At 36.9% G+C, this 18,975-nt stretch overlaps 1 protein-coding gene and 1 pseudogene across 1 annotated transcript in view; both read right to left on the reverse strand.

Moving 5' to 3' along the window:
- LOC118803208 overlaps positions 1-1,524 on the reverse strand; it is a 39,509-nt pseudogene extending 37,985 nt beyond the window's left edge.
- Positions 1,525-10,113: 8,589 nt separating this feature from the next.
- Positions 10,114-18,975, reverse strand: part of LOC118803209 (complement C3-like) — a 28,838-nt gene continuing 19,976 nt past the window's right edge. Inside the window, exons 32-41 of the mRNA XM_036563739.1 lie at positions 17,206-17,296; positions 17,040-17,088; positions 16,827-16,917; positions 15,953-16,042; positions 15,634-15,739; positions 14,108-14,203; positions 13,832-13,912; positions 13,621-13,704; positions 12,303-12,438; positions 10,114-10,447 (exon numbers count right to left, since the gene is read on the reverse strand). Coding sequence (XP_036419632.1) covers positions 10,306-10,447; positions 12,303-12,438; positions 13,621-13,704; positions 13,832-13,912; positions 14,108-14,203; positions 15,634-15,739; positions 15,953-16,042; positions 16,827-16,917; positions 17,040-17,088; positions 17,206-17,296 — 966 coding nt within the window. The 3' untranslated portion in view covers positions 10,114-10,305. The remainder of the gene's footprint in view (positions 10,448-12,302; positions 12,439-13,620; positions 13,705-13,831; positions 13,913-14,107; positions 14,204-15,633; positions 15,740-15,952; positions 16,043-16,826; positions 16,918-17,039; positions 17,089-17,205; positions 17,297-18,975) is intronic.

The following is an 18,975-nucleotide window of genomic DNA, read 5'->3' on the forward strand; positions in this document are numbered from 1 at the left end:
CCTTATATGTTATTTTCTTATGGTCTTAACCATGTTTATTGTAGAGTTTTAGCAAATGGCTTTTTGTTGCAGAAAAGTGATAAGCATCACCCATTCCTTGCAGAGAAGTGATCCACTCTCACCTTGTTCCCTCACTCCATTGTATGTACTGAAATGACCTTTCTTCTCACGACCTTAAGTTGATAACAGTCACCCCTACTTATCTCTACCCCCTACAACCCTGTTCATATCCTTCTTTTTCATCCCTCTACTTATTCCTCCTCAAACTCCTCTACTTCCTCCTTCCTCCCTTACAGTTCTCAAGGTAAATAAGGTCCTCCCAAATTATTTCTGGTTATACCGATGACAGACAGGTTTGCTGTATGTTGAAATAAACTCCAGTCAATGCTGAAGCTCCAGTCTCCTGACTCTTCTTGCTGAATTTCTAACACTTTCGAGCATGTTTATGAACAATTGTCTGTCATCCATTGTCAGAAACCACATAAACAAGTCTATTAGAGACTATTGAACAACTCCACAAGAGCCAAGAGTGAGATAATTTAGGCATGCAGTTAACATGATGCTGACAGGACATATACACCTCCATTACTTTTAAACTGCATTATTCTAGACGCTTCAGTGCAAAATCCTATATAGAAGACTTTTATTAGTCACAGTCATTAATAGCTAATGTTGTTGACTTCAACAATTAATAATCTCTCCCTTCACCCTTTGACTGACGACACAGTGTCAATTTCCATCTTGCTGAATCTGGACTTACAGTCAAAATCAATACCAGTCAAACAGTACTGACCTTTATAGCTACAAGTGCCTGGTAATTGTTTCCAGCATTGAGGACCACCGATTTAGATTCCAGCTCGGAAGTCTTCTGTGGATAATTCTTTACAACAATCCTCACAGGGAGATCTCCTCCAGCGTAATCCTGAACCTCCACGAACACGTTCTCTGAACTGCCTACCCTCAGCATGTTTGGGGCAGACAGAATGTTGCTAACAAACATAAAGGTTTTTGTAATTAATTCTGTATTATGTACATTAATAATGAACTTTATGCATAAACATAAGCATTTACAAACTACAGTTTTGCTCAAAGGCTCCATAGGAACCCATTCAGAAACAAACCCAGAAAAGATTACTGAGTTTCAGTCCTCACAAGAAATTTTCTGGCTACACCACTGATGGGGTCTTACCAACCCATATTGTTCTATTCAGTGGCATGTAAAACATTGAAAATAGCCCATTCGAATCCTAATAACCATAATATCTTTTTGTTTTTTTTGATCGCCACTTTTACTTCTTCTACTTTAAAGTGTCAAAGTGTGTGTGTGATATACTCACAGTGGTTGACATAGTGTGAGCAGTGGTGAAGATAGAAGAGCAGCAGCGATCCACAGCAGGTCCACCTGCCCCATCCTGCCTGTCTGATCCTGCCTGTGTCTGAATAAATGCTTAATACTGAGAACTACAGCTTTAATACACACAGATCTCACACACCCCTCTCTTCTGAGGGTCCGCCTACAGGACAGCACCTCCCCCAACTCCCTACCTCCACCTCTTGCTGTCATCTTGGTTATGTACAAACTTAAAAATGGACTCTGAACCAAGGGGCTTGTTTAATCTACAAGCTGAACATATGTTGATATTAAATAAATGAATTGTGTTGTCTTTAAGTGTCAAGTCGGTTCGGACTCCTGGCAACCATATGAATAATGTTTCTCCACAATGTCCTGTCCTCTCTTTGGGTTTCTGAATGGCTTGTTAATGGTTCATTTGATGGTCTCTATCCATCGTGTTGCTGATTGTCCTCTTCGTTCCTACCTTCAACTTTTCCAAACATAACAGTCTTTCTAAAAAAAAACTGTTTTTTCTCATAATATGTCCAAAATAAGAGGTTTAGTTTGATTATCTAGCCTTTATGTGAGAGCTGAAGCTTGATTTGTTCAACAATCCATTTGTTTGTTTTCTTTGCTATCAGAGGGGCTCTCAAAAGTCCTTACCAACACCAAAGTTCAAAGGCATCAATATTTGTCCTGTCTAACTCCTTGATTGCCTACCTTTCACTTACATAAAGAACCACAGAGAAGACCACAGCCTGGACAATTCTGACAATCCAAGCTTCTTCACTGTTGTTCTGCCAAATGTCGATCTGTGTCGTATTCCTTGGGTCCTGGACCTTTTGTTTTTAATAATTGATCCAATCAGGCAAAAGCTGTCCACTATCATTGGTAAAGTTAGCTGTCTTTTAGTCATCTGGTGTTTATGAATTACTGACGGTTCATGTATGTGACTGATTTTGCATTGCGGACATGTTCCTTTTAAAATGTTGTTTTCTTATTATCTTGTTGTTGAATAAATAAATGTAGTCCCTGAAACTTACTAAAAGCTTTGCTGTTTGTTATAGGCCAAAAAGATTACATTTATTTCAGATAGATTTGAGAAATATATATTTGCTGTAGATAAAGTAGAATGGCCTAGTAGTATGAGTTAAAAAATGATAGAGGTAGCATTGAATGCTGTCACGACTGGCTCAACACTATGACAAATAAAAAGGAAGCAAACAGTGAAGTAATATTACAAAAATAATCTTTATTAAAAGTAATATAAATATAAATATAAAAATGATTAGTGTTATTTATGCCAGAACTCATTGACATCTCTTCTGGGAGACATATGGAAATGACAAAGTACTAACTTTCATAAATAAATATTGTTATAAGTGGTGGGGCTAGCAAGTGTCAGGGCCTGAGATTTCAGGGGCTTGACAGTGGTGGGGCCTGAAAGTGGAGGTGTCTGAGAAGGGCATGAGAATGAATGAGCCTGAGAGTTGAAGGCCTGAGAGTTGAGGGGTGAGTCACCTAAAGAATCTAAAACAAAAGCTATTTTTTTGATTTCACATTTCTGTTTATTCACTGCCTAAGAACTTTTGTGTTTTTTGTAGTTCTGATGTCCACTACTGTACACTGTAGATCTAGAACTGGATTTTAAAAACATGTATTCTCAATAGGGCTGTACACAGCTGCCACATCATAAAAACAGAAGCTGAAACTGCACACTCATGTCATGTCTAACTGCCCTTTACAAAACTTTCAGAAGATAAGTTTATTTGATAAACTGTGAGTCACGCTGAATGTGATGTTTTAAAGTATTGCCTGAAATCAAACTCACTGAGGGTCAATGAAAAACCTTTTGTATTACTGTGATAAAATATTATTTAAGGGTTCAAATAATTATACAATGTTATATGAATTATATATAATTTTCAAAACTTCCTCCTTTGTCCGAAGTTTGAAGTTGCTTAAGTTTATTCCAACTTACACAACAGTGTGGTATAAAGTGCGTGGGGGCTCTCAGTGGCTTTGTACACTGGCTGTTACTGGGGTACTGATGGACTGGGCAGGATAGCATAGTTGACCTAAAAGAGGGCAACCTAGAAAATCTACATGGTCTATAAATCGAAAACAAATTGAGATTTGTAAGTTGGTGATACAAATATAAAAAATACACAATTAAAAATTGTGTAAAACTTTAGTTACTCTAGAATTTAAAACATAATTATTTTGCACTGTGTTAATTTTTTTGTGATGTGGACCAATAGAAATGGTCCAAATTAACTGGTCTAAAAATTCTGCTACATTAACTTCAAGTTATTTATGTTTTTTCCTTCTCTTGTAAATTTTCCACTTTGGAGTTTTTGTTTCAACAGCGACAATATATATGAATCATTAGTTTTCCAATTCAAGTCAAGATTTATTTACGTAGCACTTTTTACAACGGCCGTTATCACAAAGCAGCTTTATAGAAAATCTGGGTATTAGCCCCAAATGAATATGGCCATATACTGAGTTCCTTTCCTATTTCTTTACTTTTTCATCTGAATGTTCCTCATAGTTGCTAGTTGGCAGCTTTTTTTCAAGTAATTACTCTGTTAATGTGTTTTATAATCTTATTACTACTTTAGCAGAGCTCAGTAACACTGAGATTAATAACTGATCATCACATTGATTTATCAGTCTACTCAGGCTTTAGCAGAGCTCAGTAACACTGAGATTAATAACTGATCATCACATTGATTTATCAGTCTACTCAGGCTTTAGCAGAGCTCAGTAACACTGAGATTAATTACTGATCATCACATTGATTTATCAGTCTACTCAGGCTTTAGCAGAGCTCAGTAACACTGAGATTAATAACTGATCATCACATTGATTTATCAGTCTACTCAGGCTTTAGCAGAGCTCAGTAACACTGAGATTAATAACTGATCATCACATTGATTTATCAGTCTACTCAGGCTTTAGCAGAGCTCAGTAACACTGAGATTAATAACTGATCATCACATTGATTTATCAGTCTACTCAGGCTTTAGCAGAGCTCAGTAACACTGAGATTAATAACTGATCATCACATTGATTTATCAGTCTACTCAGGCTTTAGCAGAGCTCAGTAACACTGAGATTAATAACTGATCACATTGATTTATCAGTCTACTCAGGCTTTAGCAGAGCTCAGTAACATTGAGATTAATAACCTTCATCACATTGATTTATCAGTCTACTCAGACTTTAGCAGAGCTCAGTAACATTGAGATTAACCCTCTAGAGTCTGAGGGAATTTTCTTGATTTTTGCATGTATTCTTAAATCCACTTTTAAAGGCACCTGCATAAGACATGATACCCACATACATGTTACATTACATATTAAAATGTTCAGAACAATATTACCTCTCTCTATAATGAGGCCCTTAGAACCATATTTCTGTGCTGCATTATTGCAAAAACATTAATAGAAACACTGAAAAACATCTAATTTGACGTGCCGGCACTTTCATCGACCCCAGCGAGTTAATGACCGATCATCACATTGTCTTATCAGTCTACTCAAGCTTTAGCAGAGAGTATTTTTAATGAGAGAGGTTCTCATTCTTAGTGGAACCAGATTATCCGAAGTAGAGCAAAAACTATTCTCTAATACTTTTATGTCTTAAATAAATAACAGTTAAATCCATTTTATTTAACTGCACAAAATACGTTTTGTCTTTGTAAATATAATTTAAAATTTAGGGAATAAAATTACAGCACGACAAGTGACTTTCTAGTGTGGTATTTTCTACAAACCTAATGTTTATACTTTTAAGCCTTATTCAGACAGGATTTACTATATATAGTGTCCAAGGATAATTTTAAGATTAAGTGACCCTTATTAGTCACACAACAGGGAAATTTCACCTCCCAATCCTGACCCATCCATGCAGTGAAACACCACATACACACTAGGGGGCAGTGAGCACACTTGCCTGGAGCGATGGGCAGCCCTATCCACAGCGCCGAGGGAACATTTGGGGGTTAGGTGCCTTGCTCAAGGGCACCTCAGTCAAGTACTGTCGGCTTAGAGGATCGAACCGGCAACCTTGCGGTCACAAGGCTGTTTCCCTAACCTCCAGCCCAAGCCCCAAATTTAATCTGTGCTAAATAACATGAATTAAGACCTTTATTTTAGTTTAAAACATTCGTCATCACCATCACTCATCATAGATGGAAAAATGCTGTTTTAACTATAGAATTGATATAAATGTCAAAGCAGAGTGTCGGATTGCGGACGAAAGCAGAAGGTATTTTAAAAATCCCATCAGCATTGAAGTCAAGGCCAAATGAACTAGATATCAGTGCTTTAGGGCCAATTAAAAGAATCTCAGTTTTGCTAAGTTTTAAAAATGCATCGATGACTTCACTATAGCGTAAAATACAATGTTGCTGTTGGAACAAAACCTTGTATTTCTAAAATGGTACAGGAGATGGAAGAAATCACTATTTTTTTATCAAATTTAATGTAAACAAAATCAACAAACATGGAAATACAAAGAATCTTGTCCTGATTTATCACTGACCCATTTACAGATTTTTTCTAGATTGCCATCTTTTAGGTCAAATATGTTTTCTTACCCAGTCCATCAGGACCCCCAGTAATAGCCTGCATACAAACCCATTTTACACCACACTGTTGTGTAAGCTGGAATAAACTGAAGCAATTTCCTAATTCTGGAAAATCTATATATTATTATTCATATATAATTATATGTGATATTGTGGAAATAACTGATATTTTATCATAATAATACAAATGTAAATGTGAAAAAAAGCTTTTTCATTGCAGACGGAGTGAGGTTGATTTCAGACAACATGTTGAAACATCACATTCAGCATGACTTGCATGATCTTATCTTCTGTAAGTTTTGCAAGAGGCAGTTACAAGTTCCAGCAGTTAAACAATATTTCAACTTCTGTTTTATGATGTGGCAGCTGCTTACAGTCCTATTGAGAACACATTTTTAAAATCCAGTTAAGACTGAATTTAGGACAGAAGCTATTACAGAACAACAGTTCTTAAGTCTATAATTTTATCTTATTTCCAGATAAGAAAACAGTATTACAGAAACATCTTAAGTTGCCAGAATATCCTAAATATTTTCTTAACTTTAAGATAAACCCCAGAGCATCTTAACTTCTGTTTTAACTGTCTGTTTCTGTTGTTTTATGCAGTGAAAGGCAGCACAGTTCGCTGAAAGTAGCATTTTTCTACACTGAAAACTGTGCTTCAGTGTTTAAAAGCCCCAGACACTGAAGACACGATCTCCACCGTCCCCTCTTATTATGTTCGTGTGTTAATGTTGATGGGAACTCATCAGATAAAATATTACAGTGATGGTGGTGAATAATGAGGAGACAGAGCTGAACGTGTGTCTGTTTATTAGGAGGAATAACGTTAGCGCGCTAGGCTAGGCGCAGGTCCTTCCTCCCAGCCACTGTCAGACTCTATGACAGTCACGGCACTCAGTAGACAATAGTTTACAATTACTTTCCATGTGCAAGAACTCTCAACATCACTGCCACAGCACTTTACTATCTCAACCCACCATGCGCAGTATATTCACTGCGGATCACTGTCAATATGTTTACCACCATTATGTGCAATTATGTCAAGTGCAATATTTCTCCATTTATTACTGTTTATTTATTTGCTATTTTATTCACTGTGCAATACTCACTACAATACATACATTTCTACATTTCTAAATTTAAATTTAATACTTTGTATATTTTTCTTGTAATCTTTGTACATATACATATATCTTTATATTTTTATTGTTTATTCTATTTTATATATTGTTTGTATATTTCCTGCTGTTCTGTCTTCTGTGCTGCTGTAACACCGCAAATTTCCCCGTTGTGGGATTAATAAAGGATTATCTTATCTTATCTTATCTTAAAGTGTTTGGGAAATGAATCGGAAACTTGAGAGCGGCGATGCTCTGATAAACAACACGAAGCGCTGTCACAACATTATTAACTTCAAGTTTATAGCGCTTCAGTTTTCTTTGACCTTTTATACATCAGTAACAGTAGCTATTGGGAGCCGTCTGGCTAACTAACTTGATTACAGGTTTACATTTCAGCTGTGCACATATGGTTGGTTGCTAGGTAACAGACACAAGAGTTGATTGTCGACTTCATCGAGGAAATTAAGATTTCCTAACTTCAGAAAAGACAAGAAGCTATAAGATAAGATAAGATTCTTAAATTAAGATAAGATTTGCTTCTGTATTACAAATTTGTGAAAAATTGTAAAAGTTGTGAAAAGATAGGAAGTTTCTGTAATACGGCCCCAGATCTAGAGCTATTTGTGAAATTACTGAGTATGATCTAAACTACACACAGCTGTATTTACTGTGTACAGTAATGGACTTAATATCCCCTGTCTTAGATTCTTCAGTAGCCAATAAACACCAACAGTCCAGCTGTTGATTATACATTTTTTGAGGTGAACCGGATGCTATTAACTGGCCTCTGACATGATGTTGGCTTCTTATTCAGCACCTTATTTTTTAAGATTTGTTCCATGTACAATGCACTTGAATGTAACTGCAGCAACATTTAAGCTGTAATGGAAAATTAAAATAAGAACCCAACTCTATCTTAATTCTGTTTACTAATTTAGAGCTTAGGCAGTTTTAGCAGTCATTTAAATTAGTTTTTATTAAATCCCATTGAAGGAATTTTCTGAATTTTTCTGGTTACATGGATCCAGTCCACCAATCAAGCTATTCTACTCCCCGTAGTGTTTTTCTGAAGAATGCATCTTATCCTTTTTACTGTCCTTTTATTTTGATATTCAAAATACAGTCCTTCATCACATTGCAGGACTGTAGCTTCAGCAATGTTGATGAGAAAAGCTCTATCAGAGCATAGTTAGAGTTACAGCCTGCCTACCAATATGGCAGTGGGGTGTTCTTAATGACGTAATCAAATACTATGAATACCTAAGATTGAACTGAGCGCCATGAAGTTTGAGTTTTACGTTATGTTTATGTCACGTCTTCTTCTGTGAGTTTAATGGCTGGTTACAAAGCAGAAATCTGGCCGCTGCCTAAATAATGTAAATCTGGAGTTTTCCCGCTGTCTGATTACTCAAGTGCATGTAAACGCAGTGATTGGATTACTGACAAAATCTTGTTTTCTGCAGTTATCAGATTATTGAGTGCATGTAAATTGGGCAGCAGTTTCACTGCAAAGTTTCACTTCACATCACTTTAATCAGTCACCAAAAGCATTATGCATAAACATTTCAAATTGCTGTCTACAGTGGGCGGTCAGTGTTGCATTTTGGGGTTTATTTTTTGGTGCCAAATGCTGAGGAAAATGATATTATACAATGATATTTCAGCTATTCAGGGGTAATTTGGGGAAACTGCACAGATTGTTTATCCCATACAAATCGGCCAGTCAAATCGCACACACATTACATCATTGGACCTCTTTCGCTAAAACCAATCCAGCTTGAACAGGCCTTTAGCTAAATCAATTCATTTTAACCAGTGTGAAGTATAAAAACTTAGTGATTTTTAATACATCTGTGCATCTGGATGTAGCTAACATTGGCTAAACAACAGCTATGCTAGTTATTGTCAGTTCAGAAAGTGGTGATATGAAAAAGAATATTCTGATTTTCTTTCAGAAAGCAGGAAAAGTGAGGAAACTTAGGGGCTGCGATTGGAGCAGAGTGGAATGAGCTGACAAAGGTAAGTGAAAAGGCAAGTATTGCAAGCTAAAACACAGTACAATGGCTTTAGCCTAAATAGCAATAAAAAAGGTTAAAGACTGCTAATAACCTCATTAAATTTGCATTTACAACCAGAGAACTATGTTGGATAATAAGTACGTAAGCTAGTGAGTAAAATGTTAAGACATTTTTATATAATTGTGTGATATAATATCTTATAATGCACTGATAATACACACACATCTGTCATTGCTGCACTGGACCAATGGCTGGTCTATTTTCCCCTACTTCTTCATTCAAGGTCTAGGCCCTACTGCCCATACTTAATGGTTGTATAGTGGTATAGTTATGGAAAATTGCATGCTTGGCCGTATCTACCTGGACGCCACAGAGAAAATATATCCTGATTGGTCCATTTTCCATTGGCCATTTTGAGATTGTAACCCTTTTGTTTTCAAACAAAACAAAACAGTAAAATTATACTACTACTACAATAATTGCAGAGGTGAAATACAAAAGGCATGATGACTCTGTGAGTTAAACATCAACTAAAAATAATATCAAAGTAATTTTGCGTTCCCAAAAATCATTTGACCCCAAAAGTGTTCCCTGCAAAAAATGTATCTTGGCACGTAAAAAATCTTAAATATAGTCCATAAATCTAATATTTCTCCTGTTGAGATTGTTGTAAACTTAATTTAAGATTATTCACCTTATTTCTAGACATTCTGTACCTGTTTTAAGTATTTTTATTGAGTAAAATTATTTCACTATACTGGCAGATAATTTAGCTTGTTTTAAGAAATTAGCTTGAAACCAGCAAAATTATCAGTATAGCGAGATAATTTTACTTAAAATAAGTGAAAAGTATATAGGACTAAGCTAGATTATCTTATAATAAGTGCACAACCATCTCAAAGTAAGAAATTAGATATATTGACTATTATGATCGTTTCATCCGACAAGATGCCATTTTTTGCAGCATTGCCCTCTGCTGTGCAGCTAATTAGACAAATTATGTTCAAAATTTACCAAAATGCAAGAAACCCAACAAATATATTCTTTTTGTACAGTTTATTTGATGATCTGCTGCAAGTGAGACATCCCAGAATGTTGTAGAATGTTTTTGGAATAAATGTTTGTCTTGAGTAAATTTGGAGTCACAGTGATAGTAAAGGCAGAGCTGAGCTTATGTAATATTCAGTAAAACAGTGATTTATTAAATGACATTGCCATCAGTATAAGCAGCATTTATGTAGTGCATCCAAACGTCAGGAGATTCTGAGCGAGTCCAGTGATACCCACATATTGTTCTTTGTATTTTGGAGTTTGACCTTCTTGGCTTGTGGGCCAGTATTCAATCCATGTCTGCTCGCCCAGGACGTACTGCAGCCTGATAACAAACATGAGAACAATGAGGACCCACACACACATACCATCAACACCACACAAACACTTCACACACACTAAAAACACAATACCTTACATACTCAAAACTCACAGACTAGTGCAATTTTACATTCAGTAACTTTTAGAAGAGCCCTTAATAGAGAATTCCATTGAAAACGTCTACATAATTTAATTGGTTTAGATGTGAACAGAGTCATTCAGAGTGGTTTGATGTGAAGTGGTTCATTGTAGAGAAATGTAAGAACTCAGAGTTCTTTACAGTAGTGGTGACAGGAGCCAGGGTCATAATATCTACAGCGCAAATATAGCCATTTAATTTCCTTTATTTTTAAAAGACTACTGAACCTACATGTGTCGTCTGAGTTTTTACATGAGATGTTTATATGAAAGTAATAGTAAAAAAAAAAAAATAAAAAATCTTTGGGGACTATGTTCCACTTTGACTTCAAAATAATGTTTTCCTTCACAAAACTATCATAAAACAATGTCACAGGCGTCAGGCAGAACATTTGTATCCACCTATTATAATACTTTCTATTCCCATCACCGCCACTGTGAACAGTTCTGACTCAGTAAGAGCAGAGCATTTCACATCAAACCATTCTGAATCACTCAGTTTACTTTTTAATGCTGAAAATATACAGAGATTTTGAAAAGTGTCTAATAAAAGGTGAACTGAGCTCCACAGTTATATAACTGAAAGAGTCGCTCCATGTTTGCTGTATTTTACAGAAGGTATTTTCAGAAGGTCAGTATCTACAGATCTAAGATCTCATGCTGGAACAAACAGATAGACACTCATTTTGCATTTTGTACGAGTTGTAAGGGATGTATAGTTTTCTTAGGAAGCCCAGTAAGAAGATCATTACAGTGATCGACTCTGCTTGTAACAAATGCATGAACAAGTTTCTCTGCATCGCTCGGAGATAGAAAAGGCCGAACTTTAGTGATATTTCTCAAATGATAAAAAGCTACTTTAGCCACTGTGTTTACATGCAGGATAAAGCAGAGCTCAGAGTCTAAAATCAAACCCAGGTTTCGTACTTCAGGTTTGGTGTATGAAGCTAAAGGACCAAGGTTCTCATAAAGCATTTTGTACCAACGATCAGTATTTCAGTAATTTTCATGATTTAAAATTTTGCGACATCCACTGATAAACATCTGACACACAGCTGGTTAGTCTGTCTACAGAGTCTTGATCATCAGAAGGAATAGATATCTATAATTGTGTGTCGTCAGCATAGCTATGAAAATTTATATTAGATTTCCTAATGACATCATTAGAGGTAGCATGTACAAAGTGAAAAGCAAAGGCATGAAAACTGAACCCTGAGGCACGCCACAAGAAATACCAGTCTTTTTGATGAATAATTTCCCATTGAAACCATGAACTGCCTATTATCTAAATATGATTTAAACCATTCTAAAACTGTGCCTGAAAGGCCGACCCAGCATTCAAGATGTTGGATTAAAATCTTGTTGTCAACAGTATTAAAAGCTGAACTAAGATCTAATAAAACCAGAATAGAAGGATTTTGTGCATTCATACCGCAAACCAATACTGTCTCAGTATTCTGGTTAGAACGAACAACTGACTGAAACTTCTCATATATCTTGTTTGATATTAGATACACATTTAATTGTTTGAAAACAACTTTCCCTCAAGACTTTACTTAAAAAAAGGCAGGTCGAAATTGGTCTAAAATTATTTAGTACGGAAGGATCCCCTTTTTTAGCAGAGGCATCACCAGGGCAGTTTTAAATTACTTTTATAATTGTAGACTTTGAAGATAAAGACATTCACTAGCACATGTGTAAACCAAATGCTCAAAAAGTACCTTCCGCCCATCCTTGGTAGGTCAGCACTTCGGCCCATGATGAGGTACGTCTTGCCTTCCTCAAAATCAAAAGATGCTCTGCAGTTAGCGTGACCCATGAAGCTTCTCTCTTGTCCTTCCACACCTGCATCAGTGCCTACACAAAAAAACATACACATTAGTGGAGACACCTCTCAAACCCCCTAGAATTTATACACTCTTACATAAGGCGGTTCTTTAAGGGTTCTTTTGTAAATGCATTGGCCCTCATTCACCAATAACGTCCTAACTTTGCTTCTTAAATGTGTTCTTAAGAAAGGCCCTATGAAAAAGTGTACTTTAGATTCATGACCACGGAATTGTTCGCACCTTTGTGCTCATGAGTGTGTGTTGGTTCTGTTCTTACCTAATAACAAATCCCAAATAAGAAAACATTAGTGAATGTAAGAGTCTTTGTGAAGATCTTTCTTCTTAAGAATGGTCGGTGAATGACATCCAATGGTTCTATATAGAATGCATAATTAAATGGTTCTTTGCATGAGGAAATGGTTCTTTAGATTGACGGGGAACGTGTTGTATATGGCTCTATGTAGAACTTTTTTTTTAAAAGGGTTATATACAGCACCAAAACTGGTTCTGGTATTGTTATGATGTCAACCTTGTAACAAAAGCAGAACACTTTTTTGGTGCTATATGGAACCATTTCATCATGCATCATGTTTTTTTTTGTTTTTTTTGAGTCTTCAGGAAAAAAAGCCCAGTCATTTCAGAGTGGGGGTCTGCACAGCATGAGCCCTAGCTCCTCCCTGGTTACCTTACTCTGATAGGATGCACCCAGATGTCTAGTTTTAATCATTAGCAGTGGTTTCCATGAAATGAGAGACACTCAGAAGACAACAAGGGGTATGTCTGCTAAATACTGTATCAACAAAATTGAATGTTGGAAGCAGTGTATGGAAACTGTATCACCAATATACCCCTGATAAAGCAAACTATGCAGTAAAAAAACAATGCAAATGCATTAGATGGCATATTTAACAGAATGTGCACTGTCACATCTCCACAATGCATATTTTCACAGCTTTGCATTGCGATATCATAATGTTATGATGCCCTGTTACACCTCTAACACCTACCTTATACAAACACTCATTAGGTGTGTCACATTTGTACTCCACATGTCTTTACTTCCATTTCAAAGCTCCCAACAATCTTAATTTTCCTGGTGTAAGTGACACAGTGGTACACAGTGGGTGATCTGTGAGATGTTCACGAGACACTTTATTGTTACTGATGGTCACATAAAAACTAAAACTAAACAGATGAACAGAAGTCATACCTTCTTTCAGAACCTGTTCAATCTTCATGGTGTAGTAGTCTGTGTATGGGCTCAATTCAGTCTTCACAACTTTAGCTCTGTAAACTGTAGAATGTGCACAAAAGCACAAAATTGATTACTTCAGTGATTTCTAATATTACTCATATTGCTCAAAAAATGTGACACAAGTTTACGTGACAAACTCTGTATGTGTCACTGTCGGTGCATTTACCGTAATCCATGCCAGCTTCACAAGCCTTTTTCTCCCGATCTTTTTCTGGAATTTTATCTTTCTTTTGGGCGCTGCAGTTTTCTGTGGCAGAAGATATTGAGTGTTTAGACTTTAGGTAAAAGCACAAAATTTGGACTTTAAAGTGATTGTCTTTTATAGGAAATGACAAATAGGCTAGTCCACATGAACAGGTTTCTAATGAATAAGAAATATTCTATTACTGAATTATGAATTTTGCTAGTTTAGTGTTAGCAGTATAGCTATGAATGCCCGTACCTTCAGCACACTGGCACAGACCCTCCTGATCATTGCACAATCTGTTCAGAGCTCCGTCCTTCTTCATTGGGTGGTAGAACTTCGTGCAGCGTTCCCCTGTGAAAACACAAACATTCGTTGCTGTGAATATGTACTTGCAGTATGTGTCGTGGCGTAACTATGGGGCGGCCCGGGTGGCCTAGGCTCTCTTACTTGAAATTTGGGCCCGATCCCATTTCTTATTTTTACCCCCACCCCATGTTTTTGAGTGTCACGTTGCCCCTTGGAACTGGGTTGCAACTGGTAGTGGTTGAAATCTTCTCTACCAAATGGGACCCTCAAATAAAAAGAATACTACTTCATTAACAGCTACTAGCGCTGCTCTGTAGGCGACCCTGCAAGTCTGCAGTGATAGCAGAGGAGGGTAAAGTTCAGCTACCTCACTGCTGGGCTTTAGTTACATTTAGGGGGTCATATGCCTTCAATGGGGGGGGGCAAGAATTATTTCTTATCGCCCACCCCTAATTCTTCAGTGAGATGAAGCTGAAGTCAGATATTCGTCAGCTTCTTGTTTGAATTTTCCCCGTTCCACCTTAAATGGAGCAGCAGCTACATTCTGGTGTTTCAGGCATCAGAACTGCTGGACTATTTAAGGTGGAACGGGAAATTTAGCTAGCTAGCTAGCTACTGAGACATTAGCATACTATTAGTGATTTTTTTTATGCTTGTTATAAGGAAAAAAAAACCATAATGCGTTGAAACGACATTAAATTAAGAAAATATAATGATTATCATATTTTTTAACTGAGAAAATTCTCACATTTGTGGGTGTCTTTGGTTGCTTGCACAGCCATCCTGCCTGTTTTTCTTTTCTTCTCATATCACTCTGTTTGGAGTCTCTGAAAAACCTCCATTTGGAGGGCCATGTAGCCCCAACACTTCACCCTACCCCTCTAGCTCAACAAAAATCGGGACACCCTACCCCTAGAAACGGAGGGCTAAGGGCTAAGTGGTAGGGGTGAGGTGTGAAATGGGATTGGGCCTTAGTCATCATAGGCAAAGGTGTTTTCCTGCATTCTCAAGACTTAAATAACTAAAAGAGACAGACACTATCACTGATGAACTGTCAGTCATGTAAAAAGGCTTGGAAAGACTGCTTGTAAACACAGCATTAGGGTGCACCACTGTATCTCCTGATGGTAGCTGGACTGTGGTAGCTCCAAAAGGCCTTTCACCTAGCTAGCAAGTAGTAGTTGACTGTGATAAAGAAAACAAATTCCATGCAAAAATGTTCACTGCTAGTGCTGTAAAAAGTGGGACTCAAGTTAATTTAGCTTTTAGCCGCTAGTTTTACCCAGTTAAATGCAAGGTGAGTAACTGTGTGTTGTTTACTATGTGTTGTTTACTTACTTAGTGTTTGTCTCCTCACTGTGTCAATGTCTCTGAAACATAATGCTTGCTTGCTGCCCTACCCTCAAGCTGTAAGCAGCCCCCTCTAAAACGAAATTCTTTCTGTGCACGAGTGTGTGCGCCTATGGTTAACATACCTGGAGAGTAGTACTCGTACACGGTGATGCCTGCAGGTTGAAGCATAGCCACTTCAGTGATCTTGTGCACTCTGAAAGCAATCCTGTCTATCACCCCACGAGACACCTGGTGAGAAGCAGCAGCAGAGTTTGACACACTAATAATGTGTTTTGTCAATGTAGTTCAAAGGAGCATGTTAGAGTAACATATGTAAAAATGTTACATGTAGCGCATGTAGACATTCATGAATTATTCATGGGCTTCGACCAACATTAGAAAACAATCATAGATTTAAGTAAGGGGGAAGTGAGTCTGATAAAGGGTTGTCCTCATAGGTACCTTATCTAGGTAGAGGATGAGGGAGCCTCTTTCTGAAAGCTGTTTATCCATCTCAAACTTCTGAACATATCTGTCAGCCCCGGTGGTCAGCTGTTAAGGGCACAAGAAAAATGACAAACATCATGTTATATGTGAAAGGATGGAAGTGTAAGACACATTATAAAAATATAGTTTTAATAAAATAGCACACTTCATAAAATAATACATTTAATAAAGCAAAATTAGACTAATGTTTGAGCACACATTGGATATGAAATTGTTTTTTTTTACATAATTTACAGTGTTTTGTAAAACTGTATGTGTTTACAGAAAATATACAATATGCAAAACATCCAACCAGCAACATCCAAGTGATGTCCAGGAAAAATTTTACACAACATAACCACGCTTTTCCTTAAAGGTTTCAATCATTACATTCAGAAGAAATGTACTTGATTTCCAAAATTGTCAGATTTTTTTACCCAATTCACTTATGATTATCTGCTGAAAACACATATCACACATGAAATGAGTGGTAATACATATGTTTATAAAGTTTAACCCCTTACGTGGCCAGGGCGTGCCGATGGGCCCAAAGTTTTATTACATACTACTAGAACTTATTAATAGATTAACCAGTTTGCGACAAAGTCCCTGTGATTACTGAATAATAAGTCTTAGTATGTAATAAGCCTGGGATTTTAAGGGGTTAAAGCAAAAACAATGATGGAAATTACTTCCCAAGAAGGCAACGCAAATGTTAAATCCATTATTTCACTTCATTCTGTTAAATTCCATTGCATTATTGTTAGTTTCTGGAATAATAAGCTTACTCTTACATTCCTACTAGGTTTTAAAGTGTTAATGATATGTCAGCTGCCAGATATTTGCTTACATCCACGAGGTCACGTTCATCCACTAAGAATCCTGTCAGCAGGCCAATATCCAAAATAGACATAGTGGCATCTCTGGTTGTGCTCTTATAGCTGTGCAGATGGATAAAACATACACTCAATGACCACATAATCTAAAATAGCGTATTTTCTCAGCCTAAAACATAAGAGTAGTGAAATTTGTACACACGCTATACATTTTGCAGTATACTCACAAGGTTTCAATGGTGACCCAATAACTTTCTTTAGCCCCTAGATATGTCACTGAAAAGAGATGGAAATAACATTTTCAGTAAAATATAGGGAAACTGCTTGGTTCTGTGCCACAACTAGGACTAAAGTTGCACATAGAGACACATTTTGATACATGATGAATCTTACCTTCACGTTGTCTTTCCATCTTAACAGTAAGATCAAACAGTTTGCAGTCACTTTCCTTCTCAGTGGGTTTAGCATAGTAGTATGTTACCACCTATAAGAAGGATATTTATTACTAATCAACCAATATACAACAAATATGAAAACAGTGTATATATATATATATATATATATATATATACACACACACACACACACACAAAAGTATGTGAATACCTGACCATCACACTTATATGAGCTTGTTGGACATCCCATGCCAAATCCATGGGCTTTAATATGGATAAGGCAGTTTAGAACTCTGTAGCAAATGATACAACAGAAATGATCATTATAAAACGGATAGTTCTGGTCCTAAAATCTGATTGGCTGAGCCGTGTTCAAAGCGGTTGTAAAATCCACAATATACACACACCTATGACTTCTTTACAATAACTGAACTCTGTATTACTGCGGTATGGCGCAAAAAACCCTTGTGCTATTAATGGAATAATTTTGACACTAATGCTGCTCGCATGGACCACCGAGTGTACTGATGAAGTAAGAACCTGTTTTTTGTTTAAACTGAGTGGCTGACAACTTATGTTCTTAACAAGAACTGGGCTGGTCAGCTAGCTAACAGGCTAAAAGAGCCAACAGCCTAAACAACTCCATCATTAATATCACAGGCTTGAATTAAAGTATGTATGGTATAATTCACTGTAAAACAGCTGTATAAAAGTCTAAAAAATGTCACTTGAATGTCTTACATGCTTCAAATGTCTGTGTTAAAGTCAGGAGTCGTGCCAAATCCAAGCAGAATCCCAAATGGCTCTGTACTCCCTAAATAGAGTGCTAACTGTGAAAGTTTAGAAATTCTAGCTTCTACAGCCAAATAGTGCATCATTTATTGAGTATAGATGTAACTCCCAAATGTCCCAAGTCCCAAATGACTGTTTCTTAGCTGTATTTTGCACTGTTCAGCTGCAGGATCCAGTAATTAAATTCCTACGTAGTGCACTATGTAGGGAGCAGGGAGCCATTTGAGATTCAGCCCCAGCATGAGAAGAGGGGCGCTGCTGGATTGGAGCTAAATAAGACTCAAGGTGATAATTTGGGGACCAAAAAGTACTTATAAAGTGAAAGTTTTTGTATTAAACAGTGCTGTGTTATCATATGTTCATTGTCATACGACAAAAAGTTTAAAAATTCATGAAATGACAGCACTGTACAGTAAAGGGTGACTGAACATTCTCCTCATTCAGCCGTCCATGGTCACTTGGCAATGCCACCATACTCTAAAGGAACTACATTTCTTGGCGGAATACTTATGTCAATTATTATTAATAATAAATAATTTTCTGGAAGAAATGTGTATTTTATCGTATTTCATGTTGGCTAGCATTTTATAAAAGCAATAATCCACTTGAGACTGTGTGCTACTGCGATTTTATCGCAGGGAAGCGAGTTTAAGTTTAAGAACACTCCTCCCATGATAAAATCACAGTAATGTACAGCCTCAAGCGGCTTATTGCTTAATTATGAAGTATGTACTTCAGTACTTTGCGGTCCCACTCTGTGGGTCTGCGTGGTCTACTGCTTTGTGGCTGAGCTACTGTTGGACCTTGATGCTTCTGGTTCACAATAGTAGCTCTTACTGTTGACTGGGGCAGATCTAGCAGGGCACACATTTCACAAACTGACTTGTGGCAGAGGTGGCATTCTATGACCAGAGCCATGTTTAAAGTCACTGAGCTCATCAGTACGAACCCCTTCTACTGCCAGTGTTTGTCTATG

Source organism: Colossoma macropomum, unplaced genomic scaffold, assembly GCF_904425465.1.
Source record: "Colossoma macropomum unplaced genomic scaffold, Colossoma_macropomum, whole genome shotgun sequence".
Lineage (NCBI taxonomy): Eukaryota > Metazoa > Chordata > Actinopteri > Characiformes > Serrasalmidae > Colossoma > Colossoma macropomum.